This window comes from Dysidea avara, chromosome 1 (genome assembly GCF_963678975.1).
Source record: "Dysidea avara chromosome 1, odDysAvar1.4, whole genome shotgun sequence".
In the NCBI taxonomy this organism is placed as follows: domain Eukaryota; kingdom Metazoa; phylum Porifera; class Demospongiae; order Dictyoceratida; family Dysideidae; genus Dysidea; species Dysidea avara.
In genome coordinates, this window is record NC_089272.1 from 62,145,970 (window position 1) to 62,162,096 (window position 16,127).

General features: G+C 37.0%; 1 protein-coding gene across 3 annotated transcripts; it reads right to left on the reverse strand.

Moving 5' to 3' along the window:
* Positions 1–785: 785 nt before the first annotated feature.
* On the reverse strand, positions 786–16,094 carry LOC136239976 (uncharacterized). Of its 3 annotated transcripts, XM_066030730.1 has the most exons (9): positions 14,876–16,094; positions 13,053–13,422; positions 12,700–12,991; positions 12,157–12,638; positions 10,912–11,289; positions 10,670–10,812; positions 1,331–1,642; positions 989–1,272; positions 786–938 (listed from the first exon to the last, which is right to left on the reverse strand). In XM_066030730.1, the coding sequence occupies exons 1-4, from the start codon at positions 14,927–14,929 to the stop codon at positions 12,494–12,496; spliced, it is 861 nt and encodes a 286-aa protein (XP_065886802.1). In that variant the 5' UTR covers positions 14,930–16,094; the 3' UTR covers positions 786–938; positions 989–1,272; positions 1,331–1,642; positions 10,670–10,812; positions 10,912–11,289; positions 12,157–12,493. The 3 variants fall into 3 exon arrangements, with proteins under 3 accessions (XP_065886802.1, XP_065886794.1, XP_065886813.1); XM_066030722.1 differs by having other exon boundaries at positions 989–1,642; XM_066030741.1 differs by lacking the exon at positions 10,670–10,812 and having other exon boundaries at positions 989–1,642.
* Between the last annotated feature and the right edge of the window lie 33 nt (positions 16,095–16,127).

Consider the following 16,127-nt stretch of genomic DNA (forward strand, 5'->3'; position numbering starts at 1 on the left):
GCTGTTAGAGGACAGGCGTTACCGTACGTAGCTAGATATAGAGCTGAAACATGACCAGTACAAATATTTGGATACTTGTTACATTGGTGTGTAATCATGGTATTTATTCTGGCTTCATCTGATCATGATTTGTAAACACTCCACCCTTAGTCCTGCAGCCCTCAGGTATCATGTTTGCTACAAAGCCTCATGGGTATGTTATGTTATCGCTATTACACTGCATGCTTGCTTCTGCTGGCAGAACGGGCTAAAGAGTTAAGAAGTGGAGCTATGTGTAGTTTTTGAAGCTTAATGTACAAATAAAGGATGCTATTCTGGGGGTAGGCCTGTGTCAAATACGCCAGCATAATTATTTATACAAAGCATAAAAGACTGGAGTGCTATGCCAGCATAATGCTAGCATATTAGGTGGACAAAACTATGGAGCTTGATTCCATGAAAATAGATCAATACTCCCTAATAGAGTAGTTAGTGGAAACTGCAATAGAGCACTAAAATGTATTGTACGTAGCTTCTTAGATCAATACTCTCTAATAGAACAGTCATTTTGTAGTGAAATACTCTAATAGAGCATTCACTGATTAAAATGTTCCAAGATAATTGTAAGAAATGTTACTAGCTAAACTATGAGTATAATGCAAGCATAATGGGAACACTGAAGAGCATATAATAGGTGAAAATTGGGGGAAATTCCTGAAAGCAGTTTGGTGAGTATATTTGACTCAGGCCTATCTGGGGTCTGGAATTGTGCCCCCGCATCTTAAACATGATTTTACTCTAAGTAACTTAAAAAATAAATTAATAAAATTTGGCGGTTCTATAGTTGCATAACTGTGCTGAGTTGTCAGTCAGTTCAGGCCTTTGGTGAATCACTACAACAGATCCCTGAGTCAAGAGATCTTGTGTAATCATCAGTAGAAGTGTGATCATAGAGAAATCTGTAACAGAGATGAATGTAATACATGATGGATTCTTGATATTTGCTCACTTGTGAAGGTGCTGACTGACTTCTGAAGTTGAGGAGTTGGGACAGTACATCCACAACAGTACCCCAAGTGAACAACCGCTACATATACCAAGCAGCCATTATGACCACAAATCCTCAGTTGACTCTTATTCCAAGTGTGTAGACATTTTTCAGTACAGATATTGAGTACTCTGAAGTAGGAAGTAACTTGGTCTTTAGTGCTGAAATCAATAATATATGCAGTCCTTGAAATTCATGGTCATGACCAACTCCAGTGTCTACTATGAACACTACCCAAATGTTTGCTAGTAGATAAGGGCATGCATGATGACCATTAAATTTTTCAAATATTTCTCCACTTACCATTGTCTTCATACTTGTTGGCAAACTTATATTAATGGGTATATTTTGGCTTTTCGAATTTGGGAATGGAGTAGTTGGGAATTGAAGCAATACTCCATCCATATTTTCTTTACTGTCTGCATAGAAGGATAACACCTTTCCTTCATATTTCATAGTGATACTGTCCTTTGGGTATGCTTAAACATAGTCCACTTTTGCAAATGAAATTTCTAACAAGCTGGCTACAGACTTTACATCTTTACACAGATCCAATTTTGCTGGCTCATTTTCCACACCACCACATGTGGCCTTTAAACACCATTGCCTGTAACCCTAGTAATGTATAAATGCAATCTGGCTTGATAAAAGAGTTACATAATACAGTATGAAAACTTGGTGACAGTAGTATTAATGCTTTATGACATGAATTGTAATTCTCTTGCATGTCTGACACAAAAATGAACTCAGAATAATTATGTGGCTGAAATATCTTTAACATGTATGCTGGCAGCTCATTGTTTGGGACCACAGTGCGCACTGTACTTGGTATTATTGAAAGGCTTTCAAGTATTCATCTAATATAAATACTATTGATGTTTATCCCACATAAGCAAATGAATTAATGGATTTATAAGCCGGCATGCATTATAAAAATAAAGCATGATGCAACACATGTTCATGCAATTGTTTATTTTAGCAGTTAGCTACCACAAAAGTGACAAACTAGCTATTATATTTAGCCACCTCAGTGCAGGAATGTGGTTCTGAAAAGTAGGGGGTTCACAGTTTCTTGAAACTAGTCAGTTTTTTTAAATCAAAAGTGAGAAGATTGACATAAGCTAAAAGAACAGTCAGGTAATCCCAAGCCAATATTCGTGGGAAAAATCAAACTAACCCTACCAGTAGATAACTACACTATCATACTTGCATGGTATTAACCCTCAGCATTACTCAAGGCTGGTTTCTGGCCTTGTGAAGGACCTAACTTGGCAATAATCAGTGGTTTACTGTTGGATGGCCTGATGCATCTCTTGTGTGAATTTTATACCTGTGCTGTCCCTGGCAAGTAATACTGACTTGAAATTTTAAAACCATTCATCTCTCAAAAGTTCTAATGAGAAATTGGATTGTTTTTCCAAAATTCAGTTATTGTCATTGAAAGTTCGTGTATAATATAGCATTCCATGGCTATTAACCATGTGACAGTCTCACGATCATTTCCTTGTGGTCACTACCAGTAATGTAGCTAACCTTTTCAGTGTAGTTTTGTTTCATGTGATTAAAAGTAACACATTTTTGCCCCGTTAATTGGACCTAAATTATTTTGATTCTCCTTCGTGTGTTATGTTATTTACTTGTTATATTCATTTATGGTGTGACATTGTATGGTATAGCCACTTATGTGATTATGATGAAATAAATCACTGTGATAATGGAACTTTACTTGTACTTGTAGTAGGCTTTTTGTGTTTGTTTTCTGGTTCCCTTTGAAGGTTTAATTTACTACACATTTATGCATGGGCTATGCTATTGTAACTCCACCTGAAATTGTGCATGGGTTTATGCTGCATTACTGGAATGGTATACAGTATCCTATAAAATAGTATTTTTAAAACAAAATTAATTTAAGAAATGAAGTAGGGATCTATGCAGCAAAAAGTAGTGAAACAAGAAATGAATGATGGCATTACAGCATAGCTCAGTGGGAACTCCCTACTTTGGCATTAAACAAAATAATAATAATAGCTAATGTACCAAAGTAGGGACTTTCCCACTGAGCTATATTGTAATACCATCATTCATCTCTTGTTTCACTACTTTTCTGAAATTACATGGGTGTATACTCCATTACTGGAATGGTATATTCACTGCACTATCTGATAAAAAAATATTGATTGTGTATATGTATATAGGCAATTACAATACAATTGACTCCACAAGTTAACAACAGATACAAATTAATAATATTAAGTAACCCTTGAAAATATAACCACAGCCAAAGCACTTGTCCACCTCACAAAAATGTTGTTGTATACATATTACATGCAGTTACAAGATGTCTGATCTTACTATAGCTACAGTGTAGGCAGGTGAGGCAGCTGTCTCATCAAAATTATTGGTGATTGAACTAAGATTAGTCTGAGAAGCATTTGATGTTTCTAGATGGTTGTAGATACATTTAAACCTTGTTAAACCTTGCATTAACAAAGTTATAGCAATTGATTTAGTCCAAAATACTGTATACATTCCATCCCTAGGGCATGCAGCTTCAAGGGGTTTTTGAGGTTGAGAGTAGTAGTGTAAATGTCGAGATCCCTAAAGTAGTCACCCTAATACAACAGTCAAGTACATTTTAGCATAAGTAAAACTGTTTTTGATATATATTGCTGAAACCATTCTGGAATCCAGCCTCTGGTCAGATTATTCAACCCAGGGAGCATACCCCATAGATTGACATATTTTACATGCTATATAGTGTGATTACTTATGTCTTCTGTACATTATGTACATAGTAGCCCTGCCATCACAAGAATACGTATATCTGGCCTTAAACCAGTGATCATAATTCCTGAAGCTGCCCATACATTCATACAGTAGTTTCTAACAACAAAAGTTGACACTTTCATTTAAAAAAATTAACCTGGCTGTTAATCAATACTGTGTGTGTATGTATTTTTAACCTTTTTGGATTTGTTCCCTTCATTAGAAGGGCCACATGATCATTTTATGGCAGTGGTACAGAGGAGGAGGAGGTGTGTGTGTGTGTGTGTGTGTGTGTGTGTGTGTGTGTGTGTGTGTGTGTGTGTGTGTGTGTGTGTGTGTGTGTGTGTGTGTGTGTGTTAGTGCTTGCATTGTTAATGTTGAGCTGCAATAACATAAACCTATTCTACATTATGGGAAGAGTATATAATGATCTAGATTCTTTATGATAACATGAGAATAGTTTGTTGCAAGGTGTGGTGCTCTATCCTGAAATAAAGCTAATTAATGCATTCTATGCAGTTGATATTAATTAAAATTGCTTCCAGATTGAAACATGTGACAAGTAATGTTCAAAAATTTTCTGGGGGCATTTCCCTAGTATCCCCTAGCTGGAACATGCAACATTCATATGTGACTGGGTCTGCGAAAATAGGGCATGTGGGCACATAAAATTTGCCTAGTTTTTCAAGCTTTTGTGGCTCATAAGCAGGGGTGTAGCCAGGATTTTTTTAAGGGGGGTTCCAGCACCAGCATTGAGTTACCAGAAGCAGCGCCCCCAGCCACTGAGAGACTTTCAAAATTTTAATGAATCAAAACTCAGCAGATTGCTATATTTTATGCAAAAAGTACATTAATTATGATGCATATAAGTGCCCCACGATGAAGATAGTGGAACCAGACAGCATAACACATAGAGACACATACTAGTAATCTGTAAGTGATAGTTATCTCACTGTGGTATATAAGAGCCATGAATCCACTGGTACAAATGGAATGACTTACAATCAAACAATATAACTATACAAATATATGCATAGCATATATTCATTTTGCATAACATGCACAAGTGATAAATTACTGGAGCTCTATATCTTTAAACACTGCACACCAAAGCTATAGCAGTATAAGGTCATGCTAAGTTTTGTATTTAATGTTAGAATGTCTGAAAAACTTCATATGGACATTACATGCATGTTCTATATTAGAGTATACCTGACTGCTCTATTAGAGTATATACCTGACTGCTCTATTAGAGTATGTCGATCTTTTAAACAAGTTTTGAAGAGGCCTAGGGCTCATGTTACCTCTGTAAATCCTTCCCGAGAGATGAATGCAAGCTTTATCAATTGTTGTGCTGTGCTATATTATACTCACTCATTTTGTCCTGCCACACTAAATGGTGTGTTAGGATCCTGCTTGCAGAAGTCTAAATTTTACAGGGGGGTTCCTGAACCCCCCGGAACCCCCCTCCCTACGCCCCTGATAAGTTTTGATACAATTATGCTATGGCCATGCAACTTTCAGCACATATTATCCATTTAATTGGCGATATAACACAAGTTATAAAATGCAGATATTTTACTCCAATACTGAGATATGACCTGCTGTGTGATGGGGTGCAGTTTGTGCCCACATGCCATATTTTCGCAGGCCCGTTCACATATACTAAAGTACATGCTTCATTTCATGGTCTATACCAACACAAGTTTGCAAGGTCTGCCTCACCTATTTAAATTTCTAGTTACGTGTTTGTACTGTATAAACATATCTAATCCAAAACAGCCAAGCTGTAAAAAAAGAGTGCGCCCCCCAAAAAGGCTATGGTGAAAAAAGATGTGAAATCCAAGGAGGCGGCCAAGGAATGGCTGTGATGGTAGGTTAATGGTAAAAAATTTAATAACAACAATTCAAGTGAATTTTGGTGCCGCTTGGTCTTGGCACAAAATTCCCCTGAATCAATGTTGTTATTAAAAATTTCACCATTAACCTACCATCACAGCCATTTCTTGGCCGCCACCTTGGATTTCACATCTTTTTTCACCATAGCCTTTTTGGGGGCCGCACTCTTTTTTTACAGCTTGGCTGTTTTGGATTAGATTTCACTTCTTTTTGTATTTGTATACCCCAAAATAGGCCGGCTTTGAGGTTTTTTTAACGTATCTTTGGTCACTATAGTTTGTAGCTGAATTCTCTACATGGTGGTTTCTTTGTAACTGAACTATCTACAAGGTGACTTCTTCTAGCTGATCTTTCTATAGGGTGATTTGTTTGTAACTGAACTCTCTACAAGAAAACTTCAAACTGATCTCTGAACAGGGTGAATTGTTTGTAGCTGAACTCTCTACAAGGTAACTTCTTCCAGCTGATGTCTCTACAAGGTCACTAGTTTGTAGCTGAACTCTCTACATGGTGGTTTCTTTGTAACTGAACTCCCTACAAGGTGACTTCTTCTAGCTGAACTCTCTACATGATGGTTTCTTTGTAGCTGAACTCTCTACAAGGTAACTTCTTCTAGCTGATCTCTCTACAGGGCAATTTGTTTGTAGCTGAACTCTCACATGATTGTTTCTTTGTAGCTGAACTCTCTACAAGGTGATTTCTTCTAGCTGATCTTTCTACAGGGTGATTTGGTTGTAGCTGCACTCTCTACAAGGAAACTTCTTCTAGCTGATCTCTCTACAGGGAGATTTGTTTGTAGCTGAACTCTCTACAGGTGATTTGTTTGCGGCTGAATTCTCTACATGATAGTTTCTTTGTAGCTGAACTCTCTACAAGGTAACTTCTTCTAGCTGATCTCTCTACAGAGCGATTTGTTTGTAGCTGAACTCTCTACATGGTGGTTTCTTTGTAGCTGAACTCTACAAGGTGATTTCTTCTAGCTGAACTATCTCTTTCCGTAGTTGAACTCCCTACAAGGTAACTTCTTCTAGCTGATCTCTCTACAAGGTGAATAATTTGTAGCTGAACTCTCTACAGGGTGATTTGTTTGTAGCTGATCTCTATACAGGTTACTTGTTTCTAACTGATCTCTTCACAGTGTTGGGAGTAACGCGTTACGTAATATTATTACATTTGTGGTAACTAAGTAATATAACGAAATACGCTATAAAAACGAGTAATATAACGGTGGGGTCTATTCTACGGAACGGAACGGAACAGAATGATGGACTAAACTACGGAACGGAATGCTTTCTCAAATTGAAGCTTGCAGCTTACCATTGCTGTACAAGTTATCGGTGGCACTTCCAGCTGGTAAACAAACGTACCCCAAGAAAGATAAAACGAACTTAAGGATCGATTGTGGGTTCTTGTTGTTTATCTTCGGATGTATCAAGTAGGGAACTTAATGCATGACTTGTTTTTGCTAATATGTGAGTTATTTTTGCTTACTTTGACTTTAGAATGTACAATCTGGGGCTCAGCCTTTCTAATAGGCATAAATCCGGCAGTATGTAGCTACACTACAAAGGAAACAAGTATGGTGACAAGCTGAATCCACTCTGTCAAGCTAAACAGAATCTAAAGGAATTTTGTGCAGTGTGTGAGGAGCAAACATTCAGATACCTCAAGGAGGCTATATTGTGTGAACATCAATGATTCATTAACAGAATAGTGGACTACATAATGTCAGATATCTTAGCCTGAGTAGTGAGTTGAATCCAGGATGGGGTCTATTTTACAGAATGGAATGTTTTCTGAATCAAAACTTACAGCTTGTCTAGCTGCTATCATTGCTGAAGTTGCATTCATCAGTGGAACTTCCAGGAAATGGAATAGGATAATAATAAAATATTAATAGCTGTTTCATGCAGTGCATTGTTCTATTACCTGATATATCAAGCAGGTCTCTTCAATTCATTTATGCATGACCAAGGCAAGTTTTGTTACTATACAATACAGTAGCTGATTGGATGTCAGTTGCTTCTGGTGATCTTGACAAGATAAATAGTTTAGAAGACCACTCAATTTCTTCAGTTTCAGAGCGTAATATCCACAGAGAAATTAACTAGAAAGTACAGGAAAAGTCTAGGTGATCATGACTTTATTCAGTCTAACAAACAGAATAATTATATGGTTGATTGAGTGAGGTATCACTTGCAGAATGTTCAGACAACCAGCGATGAGATGCATGCATGGATTCATTGAATTTTTGTTACAGTTGGAGACATTAAATATCCAAAAGCAAACTGACTGTATAATATTAATTCACTTTCTTTATATTTTCTCAATTTTGAGCCTGTATACAAATAATTAAATTTTTCTCAGTCCTAGAATAAGATGGGAGAGAAAATTTATCTTTGTTTACAACTTCAAAGGAAATGAAGAATAAAATTAGTAAATTACAGATTTAAATACTAAATATGAATTAGAGCCTTTAGATAATTATTGTTCCAAAGCAAAATTGTAGATGGAAAAAAACAAGGGCTGGTGAGATCTTGGTTATTTAATGACAGCGGTTGGAGATTAAAAGGGTAGTAACTTCTGGTTCTTGAATATGTTGCAAAGTGGAGGTACAAATCAAAATGGGATTTCAATTTCATTATGAAAAATTTGTATACTTAAATAATCTAGCATTACTGTATTCATTTGTCCTCCACTTAAATATGCTACAACAGTGTTGGTACATTGGCAGTCTACCTTGAAATCTCAACTCTAGAGTAGATCCAACACAGAGCAGCCCACACTGTAACATATACATGTGATCCCACTGTAATTTCATGGACCATACAGCTGGACTGGGAATCACTTGAAAATAGATGAACAAATTTAACCTGTTTTGTTTGAAGTGAAGCATGTGAAATGTTACACTTAAGAAATCCTAGGATTCGTGGTATGTAATTAATGTGAGTGTTCCATTTCCGGTCTGACTAGATACATTGAAATTACACACACATCTTGGTCCAAATCGCATTTGCCTGGTGGCTATGGGCATGGTTTCACATGCATAGCTAGGCTTATAATTGAGATTTGGTTGATCTTGGAGTTTTGGCATTTGGCCTGATTCAAGGCTAGCAGTCAGACACATCCTTGAATTTGTGCAATAGAAAAAATCAGTTCACTATTGAATACAGCATTAGTCCACTGCACCGGCTGTTAATAACTCCATGCATACAATTCAGTGATGTTCGCAGAATATAGCCACTTTGGGATCTGCCAATATTTGCTCCTCTCACACTGCACAAAATTCTTCAAGTTTTAATTCAGCTGGCTCTTTCCTGTTACCAGTGTCTTCCTACTTGCTTTATTTGTACACTGACATATGACTTGGAAAGCCGGCTCAGACTGTTTTCTAAAGTCAAAATGAGCAAACCAGCTCACATAAAGTGCCCTTCTTGGTATATCCGTAGATGAACCAAGGATGAACATCACTGATACAGCTCATCCCACAATTAATACTTCGTTACTAATGACAACCAACAAGAACCCACAATCGATCCTTTATCTTATGTTTAATCACCCACTGGAGGTGCCACTGATAACTCGTAAGGGCAGTTTCAGCAATGGTAAGTTGCAAGCTTCAATTTGAGAAAGCGTTCCGTTCTGTGGTTTAGTCCATCATTCCTATTCACCCACCAAGTTTCAGCTTCTTCCCATACGCGGTTTACCCTGTAGGTGTGACAACATATTGGTGTTATTTATCGTGAATAATCGCTCATAACTCTTTGCCTGTTTATGGTTTTCCAGCCAAAGTTGGTACAGAGATGTGCCGTTATACCCCCTTCTGTGTGCCAAATTTCAAGGCAATCGGATAAGGTGTTCGCGTTTTATAGCAGTTTTTGTAAGTGTGCGAAAAGAGGAAGAAGAATAAGAAGAAAAAAAAACCAAGAAACTAAGCCAATTTTTGAAGTCGCATATCTCGGGAACGCCTGAAGCGATTTCGCTCAAATTTGGAATGTGGAGTACTGAAGTTGGAGGGAGTGTCCACAGCAAAAATCGTCTTGTTTCATCAAGGCAGCACAGAGCTACGGAGGTGCAAAAATTGCGTTTTCTTTCTTCCTGTCAATATATTCACGGGTGTTGCGCGCCGGCTTCTTGGGCCGCACGACACACTACCGTGTATCTTGATATGATTTCATTGTAACAATTTTTCACTAACCATACAACCACAAGTACACGTATGCATATTCTGTATTATAGTAGGCATTCCAGACTGATCTTAAAATTTTGGAAAAACAGGCTTTTTATATGCTCAATAGATAGAGTATTGATTGCTGATCTCAGAAATATATAGTTTGTTGGGTTGGAATTAGCTACTTTGGCATGTACAGTGCTTAAAAACTGAAAAAATGTACATTTTTTCTCCAGGGTTCCCCATACATTTTACAGGGGAAAATGGCACAATTGAATCAGGAAGCCATCTGGCAATCTGGACTATCTTGAAACTGCAGTTGCTTCTAGCTGCAAGTTTGTACATGTAATGAGAGTAACTTCAGGTCTTATTGGATCTCAGCGATCTTTGTATGCTTTGTGGTGAGCAAATATGTTTCACCTACTGCACACTTCTCAATACAATGGTGTATGCCCATAGGCAAGTGGCTATCTCAAGTTGGTAAAAACATCAAGTTAACAACTTATAAAGGTAAACAACTAAAGTGGAGGTGCCACAATGATGCAACAATACCTAAGGTGGAGTTGTGGTTTCAATTATGGCATTGTTATGCCGACTTTGAAGTGGTTTATACTTTTGAGCTGATATGACACAACCATCAGAAATTTGCTCTGGAGCTGAAAATCGCTAACCCGAGCGAAGTAACTACGCACTTTAAAGTAAGCACCAGTGACTACCTTCCACCCGACCGTACGTTTTTTAAAGTTTTAAAGTATTCTACATACATTACAAGGCTTGAAAAGATTACAAAACAACACAAAACTTACTAATATGTAACGCGCACGATAAAACTAAGATTTTCATGATGATCAGCGTGTGGACAAACTCCACAGCGATTTTCACCCTCATTGGAGCTCGGACGACGGAGCAATCCCAAGTTAAACACGAGTTGTCATTTTGTGCCAGGGTTCTATTGGGGAATATACGGAGAATTTTTTTATTAAAAAATCTCGGATACTGGAATGCCTAATTATAGATATGTACATACAAGAATTATATATTAGGTAACTTGTAATCAGTATAGTCTTCTTCACTTAGTATGTCATATGTGATAGACAAAGCCTGTTTAATATCAACATGTCCAGTACCACAGGTTGATTTGTCTAAACAGTCCAGAAACTTATCAAACCAACCATAAGATTTCTTAGGTAACACATGTATAAGGTAATTAATTTTCTCAGATTGTATCCGTGTAATATTCATAAGTAAATCTCTATCATCAACTGTTAGCAGCTCATTGGCATCCAGGTGGGGTAAAATGGCATCAACATCTAATTTCTCTCTCAACAGGAGATGGTTTTTCACTAGAGTTCTTTTTTGCCTGTTTTCTTTCTCTTGTCTTCTTATACAAGCCACATCATATGATTGCAACAAGTGATATGTTGATCTGTGAAATGATAAATGTAGGTATAATATTATATTATGTACATGCATGTTGAGCTGAGCCCTCAAAAACGTTTAATAACTATAGTTGTACTCAAGGATGAAATTCCACAAGTGAAACCTGGCTTATTTAATAGTATACTGCTTGACCTAAATTTGAAATCCTGTTATTCAAATATCTAACACTTCGATTCATGTTTACAACTAATCAAAGGTTTTGTTATAATTTCCTGTAGAGAAGCCATAAAGTGATGGTCTGTTGGTGTCGTTTACAAAATTTGTTGTGGGGCCAAACCACATCTCACTTTTACTGTCATCTCTAAAAATCATTTACTGCAGATGAAGCTCTTTCTTTGAGAAAACATACATTTCTTGTTTAGCTGCACTGTTTTCTCAGGGCTCAGCTCAATGTCCTGTAGTAATATGGTTAGGTATGAACAAATCTATTTCCCTAGACTACTTCTATTTGCCTACTGTGGTAAGCCATGATGCTTGTAGTTACACTGTATAAACTCAATACATTAACCATTATGTTTTTCTAATAAACTAAATTGGATAGTATTCATTTTAGCTTGTGAAGATTGTTTAAAAGTATTATCATTATCTGTTCATGATCCTGCACTGGTACTGCCTATTATGTTAACATCATGTTTAATGTTTCAGGCGCCTATTGTTAGGACAGCATAATTGACAGACACTTAGATAATTACCTACCAGTTTTACTAGTCCTAAAATCCCCCTACATTATACCTACCATCCCATGAGAGGTCAGGAATGTTTGGTTACCAGTATAAATATACCTAAATATTCTGTGTTTTGATAAGTATCATAAATAAATTCATTGTATTGCAGTCATGTGCACATTACAAACCTGACATCACACTCTTCTTCAGACATCTCGTATTGTCTTGTTAAGGTTGGAGGTAGTGATGAATGAGCAGATACATCATCAATATGAGAAATATGTCAGAACATTTTGTTTAATGAGTTAGGACTTAATTGACAACTCCTTTTATAATGCTGCACTTCTGGAGACACTGAGGCATTTATGGATGAAATAAGCATTCCCCTTTTCTGAAATACTTCTTGATGTTGTGCTACCAGTACAGTTACTATGGTTTGGGTGAAAGTCATCACTGTGGCCACACATGTCATCATCTAGTGACAGTGACCTGTGTAACTGATGATGTAGTGACTTCTTGTGGTTATCAACAGATGGCCAAGGGCAAGAGGTTACATAATTGTGCTGAGTCTTCTTTTAAAAAATCTGAGGCATTACTATGTATTCCAGAGTCAATAGAAGTTGTAAGGCTGCAGTCGATTTTAGATGCTTGGTATTTGCCGTAGATAAATCTACATATTTACAGTAGATAAGTACCAAACATATACTCACATGCACATTATAAATTCTTACCTATGCAGATGCTCACTCATTTCTGAGGTATCTGAATTGGGACAGTGCATCCACAACAATCCCATACGAACTCCTCCCAGGTATACTAAAGAATCATTTTGTCCACAAATTGTTAGCTGACTTTTATGCCAGGTGTGCAGGCACTTGCCAGTGTGCACATCGTGAATATTAAAAGTATCTTCCCTATCTGGTATAGTACTGTGTCCATTACAGACAGCAATAATGTGCAGTCCTTGACAATCAAGATCATGACCAACTCCATTGTTGAGTATGAACGCTATCCATATGTTTGCTAGGAAAAAACAACACAAACATTATAGTACAGTATTTACCACTACAGATACTAAACTTACTAGCATTGAGCTGTCCAGCATCTTTATACTTCTTTTCAAACTCCTTTACAATTCTGTTGTTCTTTTGTTTATAGTTTGGCTCTTCTGGTATGGAATAGTTTGGAATTGCATTAAGCAGATTACAATACTTGATCCACTTTTCATGATCTTTAATAGATTCTGCATAAAAAGACAATTCCTTTCCGTCATATGATATTTCAATAATCTCCTTTGTATCTTTCATTTTGTAACTAAAATGGTTCATTTTGGCAAAAGATACTGTAAATGCCTTTGAATCGTCCTTAGCTGTTGGTTCAGAGAAACATAGGCTAGCTGGCTTATGTTCCACGTCACCACATTTTGCTGTTAAGTACCTTCTCCTGTAGTGTCCCTACAATGTAATACCCATAGAAACCAGGCATTTCTTTCAATATCAGGTGTACATATATGCATACTCTCTGTAATGTGTGTTGTGTGTACATGTAGTGTATACGGTATATGTGTGTGTATTGTTCTTTGGTGTGAGTGTAGTGTGCGTGTGTGTGTATGCGTATCAGGCTTGTTGTAATTACCCACCGAAAGTAATCAGTACAATTACAATTACTTTTTTAAGCCAATCTAATGATTACAATTACAATTACTATAGTACGTAAAATAATGATTAATAATTACAATTACTTTTCAATTACTACTGTACATTGCATGGGGTAGCGTGATCATAGAGTACTAGTAAGTGTCTATTTTTAGTCATAGGACAAACTGGATTAGTTTGCAATTAGCTATAGTTATAGCAATTTATGTCACACGTATTATCTTTTGTTTTGTCTGAGTGGAATTGTTTTCATGCTACTTACACAATTCTCAGCATTAATCTTAAGGTATATTAACTGTTCAAACTTTTTGGGTAATAGTCTACATCCATTTGGTCTGAGAACATTGCCACTATGACTGAATACACACACTTGGTGCAGATGTTGCTGAAACTCTCAGCATATTCTTTGCTATTGTACTTAAAATTGGGGTATTTATTTGCTTTTATCTTCCAAAATTTTACAGGGCTTTCATCCTTTGTAAACTCTGTGTCATCTAGATACGTATAAATTCTTTTTCTACTATTGAACATTATGTACCCCATGGGTATTCCATACTGTACATAAAATGTTAAACTATGTGGTCAACAACTACATGTCTATAATTTCAATAATTTACTGTAGCTACATGGGTAACATGTCATACACATGGGATTGTGTACATAGTCACTAGTCAAGTTATGGGATAGTACTTTTATCTAGCTTAACTTTGATTCCTTGCACTTAATTACATAATGATTATTGACTAAACAGCTAATTACAATTACAATTACCATTATTTTTATGCTCAGTGAGCAATTACAATTACAATTACAATTACTTGAAAATTGCTAATGATTAGTAATTAATTACAATTACGATTACAATTACAACAAGCCTGATGCGTATGCATACGTATGTATATAGTATATATTATATAGTGTGCATTTTGTTTGTGTGTGTGTGTGTGTGTGTGTGTGCGTGCGTGCGTGCGTGCGTGCGTGCGTGCGTGCGTGCGTGCGTGCGTGCGTGCGTGCGTGGGTGCGTGGGTGTGGGTGTGGGTGTGGGGATGTGTGTGTGTGTGTGTGTGTGTGTGTGTGCACCTATAAAAACAATACATAATGATAAAATTAATGTGCAACATGAAAGCTGTGACAACCTTTAATGTACCAAATTATCAGTACAATGTAGCTATTAAATTCATCAAACAATGCAGAGATCATACTTTTATATTTTGTAGTCATAATACTTATTTGACAAACATAGATAGCGCACCTTGACACCAATCTTAACATATACCCATCCATTAAACACTGGTCGTCCTGCCATAGTCTGTCACTTGGAATGTATACTCTATTTGAAGGATATACATATGACATTCTTTTATTGGAACTGATAATGAATCATGGTTTGTCCACACCATATATGCATAAGATATTCATTGATGACTTGTGATCATGGTTTGTCCACACCATGTATGCATCATAAGATATTCATTGATGACTTGTGAATATGTGAATAGGCCTGCAAACATAGGGCATGTGGGCACAAACTATACATCCTGTCACTCTACAGGGCATGTCTCAGTACTGGAACAGAATATTTGCATTCTGTAACTTACATCACAAAGTGCTTACTAAGAGCTGAAAATTGCCTTTTCATAACATATTGGTACAAAAAGTTATAGCTAGCTAAGTGATGAAAGTTTGAAAAAGTAGACAAAAACCATGTGCCCCCCCCCCCCATGTACTATTTTTGTAGGCCTGGTCACATATGCTCATGAGCAAGGACCTGCATGGGCATGCCAAGGGAGTGGTGGGCTAAACACTTCCGACAAATGGCTTGGTTAAAAAGAAAGGCAGTGTGCCAAAAAAAAAAAAAAAACTGCCATTAGCTATGGCTATATAAAAAAAAAAACTGCCATTGTATAGCTATATAGCTATACGTTTGATGTGATGAAGTCAGAACTAGCTAGCTATGCAGAGATTTTTTGACAAATCACAAATGTAATCTCACAGCTATGACATACCGATCTACAGTAGTTTACATTCACGAATGATGATTGCCTCAAGGGTCACAAGATCCGCTGCTGTTGCGCTCACCATAGACTACACTAGTAAGCTGGGTGAGCAATATACTGGCTAATCCACGTCCTAATTTAAGTCTACCAAAGTGCACGTGTCGCTGGCTATACTGCTACAAGAGGTCACTACGCGCGTCTCGCGTTTTAGTAGGTCTTAGCTAAGGCTTTGCGTGATGGAAGCGGCATTATATGTGATATAAATGAACCAATGATTTCATTACTGTGTTATGAACTGGTTCATGACCTTTAGCTATTAGTTAATCTGTTCAGTTTGCTACAAGGTTACCGAAGGTTACTCCGCATAGTTTTGCGCGCCCGACTGCGAGACTGCGCGCATAACTATTTTCTTAGATCGCTGTTCATCATACAACTGCGTTGTCGACCTTAACCTTTCCTTACTTGAGTGCAAGAATTTATGATTAGCTAAACGATACGTAAGGACAA

Coding starts and splice junctions, on each gene's coding strand:
- LOC136239976 (XM_066030741.1), bottom strand. CDS start 14,929: ATGGCAGGACGACCAGTGTTTAATGGATGGGTATATGTTAAGATTGGT. Junction 13,423..14,875: donor ATGTTAAGATTGGTGTCAAG/GTGCGCTATCTA, acceptor ATTACATTGTAG/GGACACTACAGGAGAAGGTA. Junction 12,992..13,052: donor TGCTGGACAGCTCAATGCTA/GTAAGTTTAGTA, acceptor GTTTTTTCCTAG/CAAACATATGGATAGCGTTC.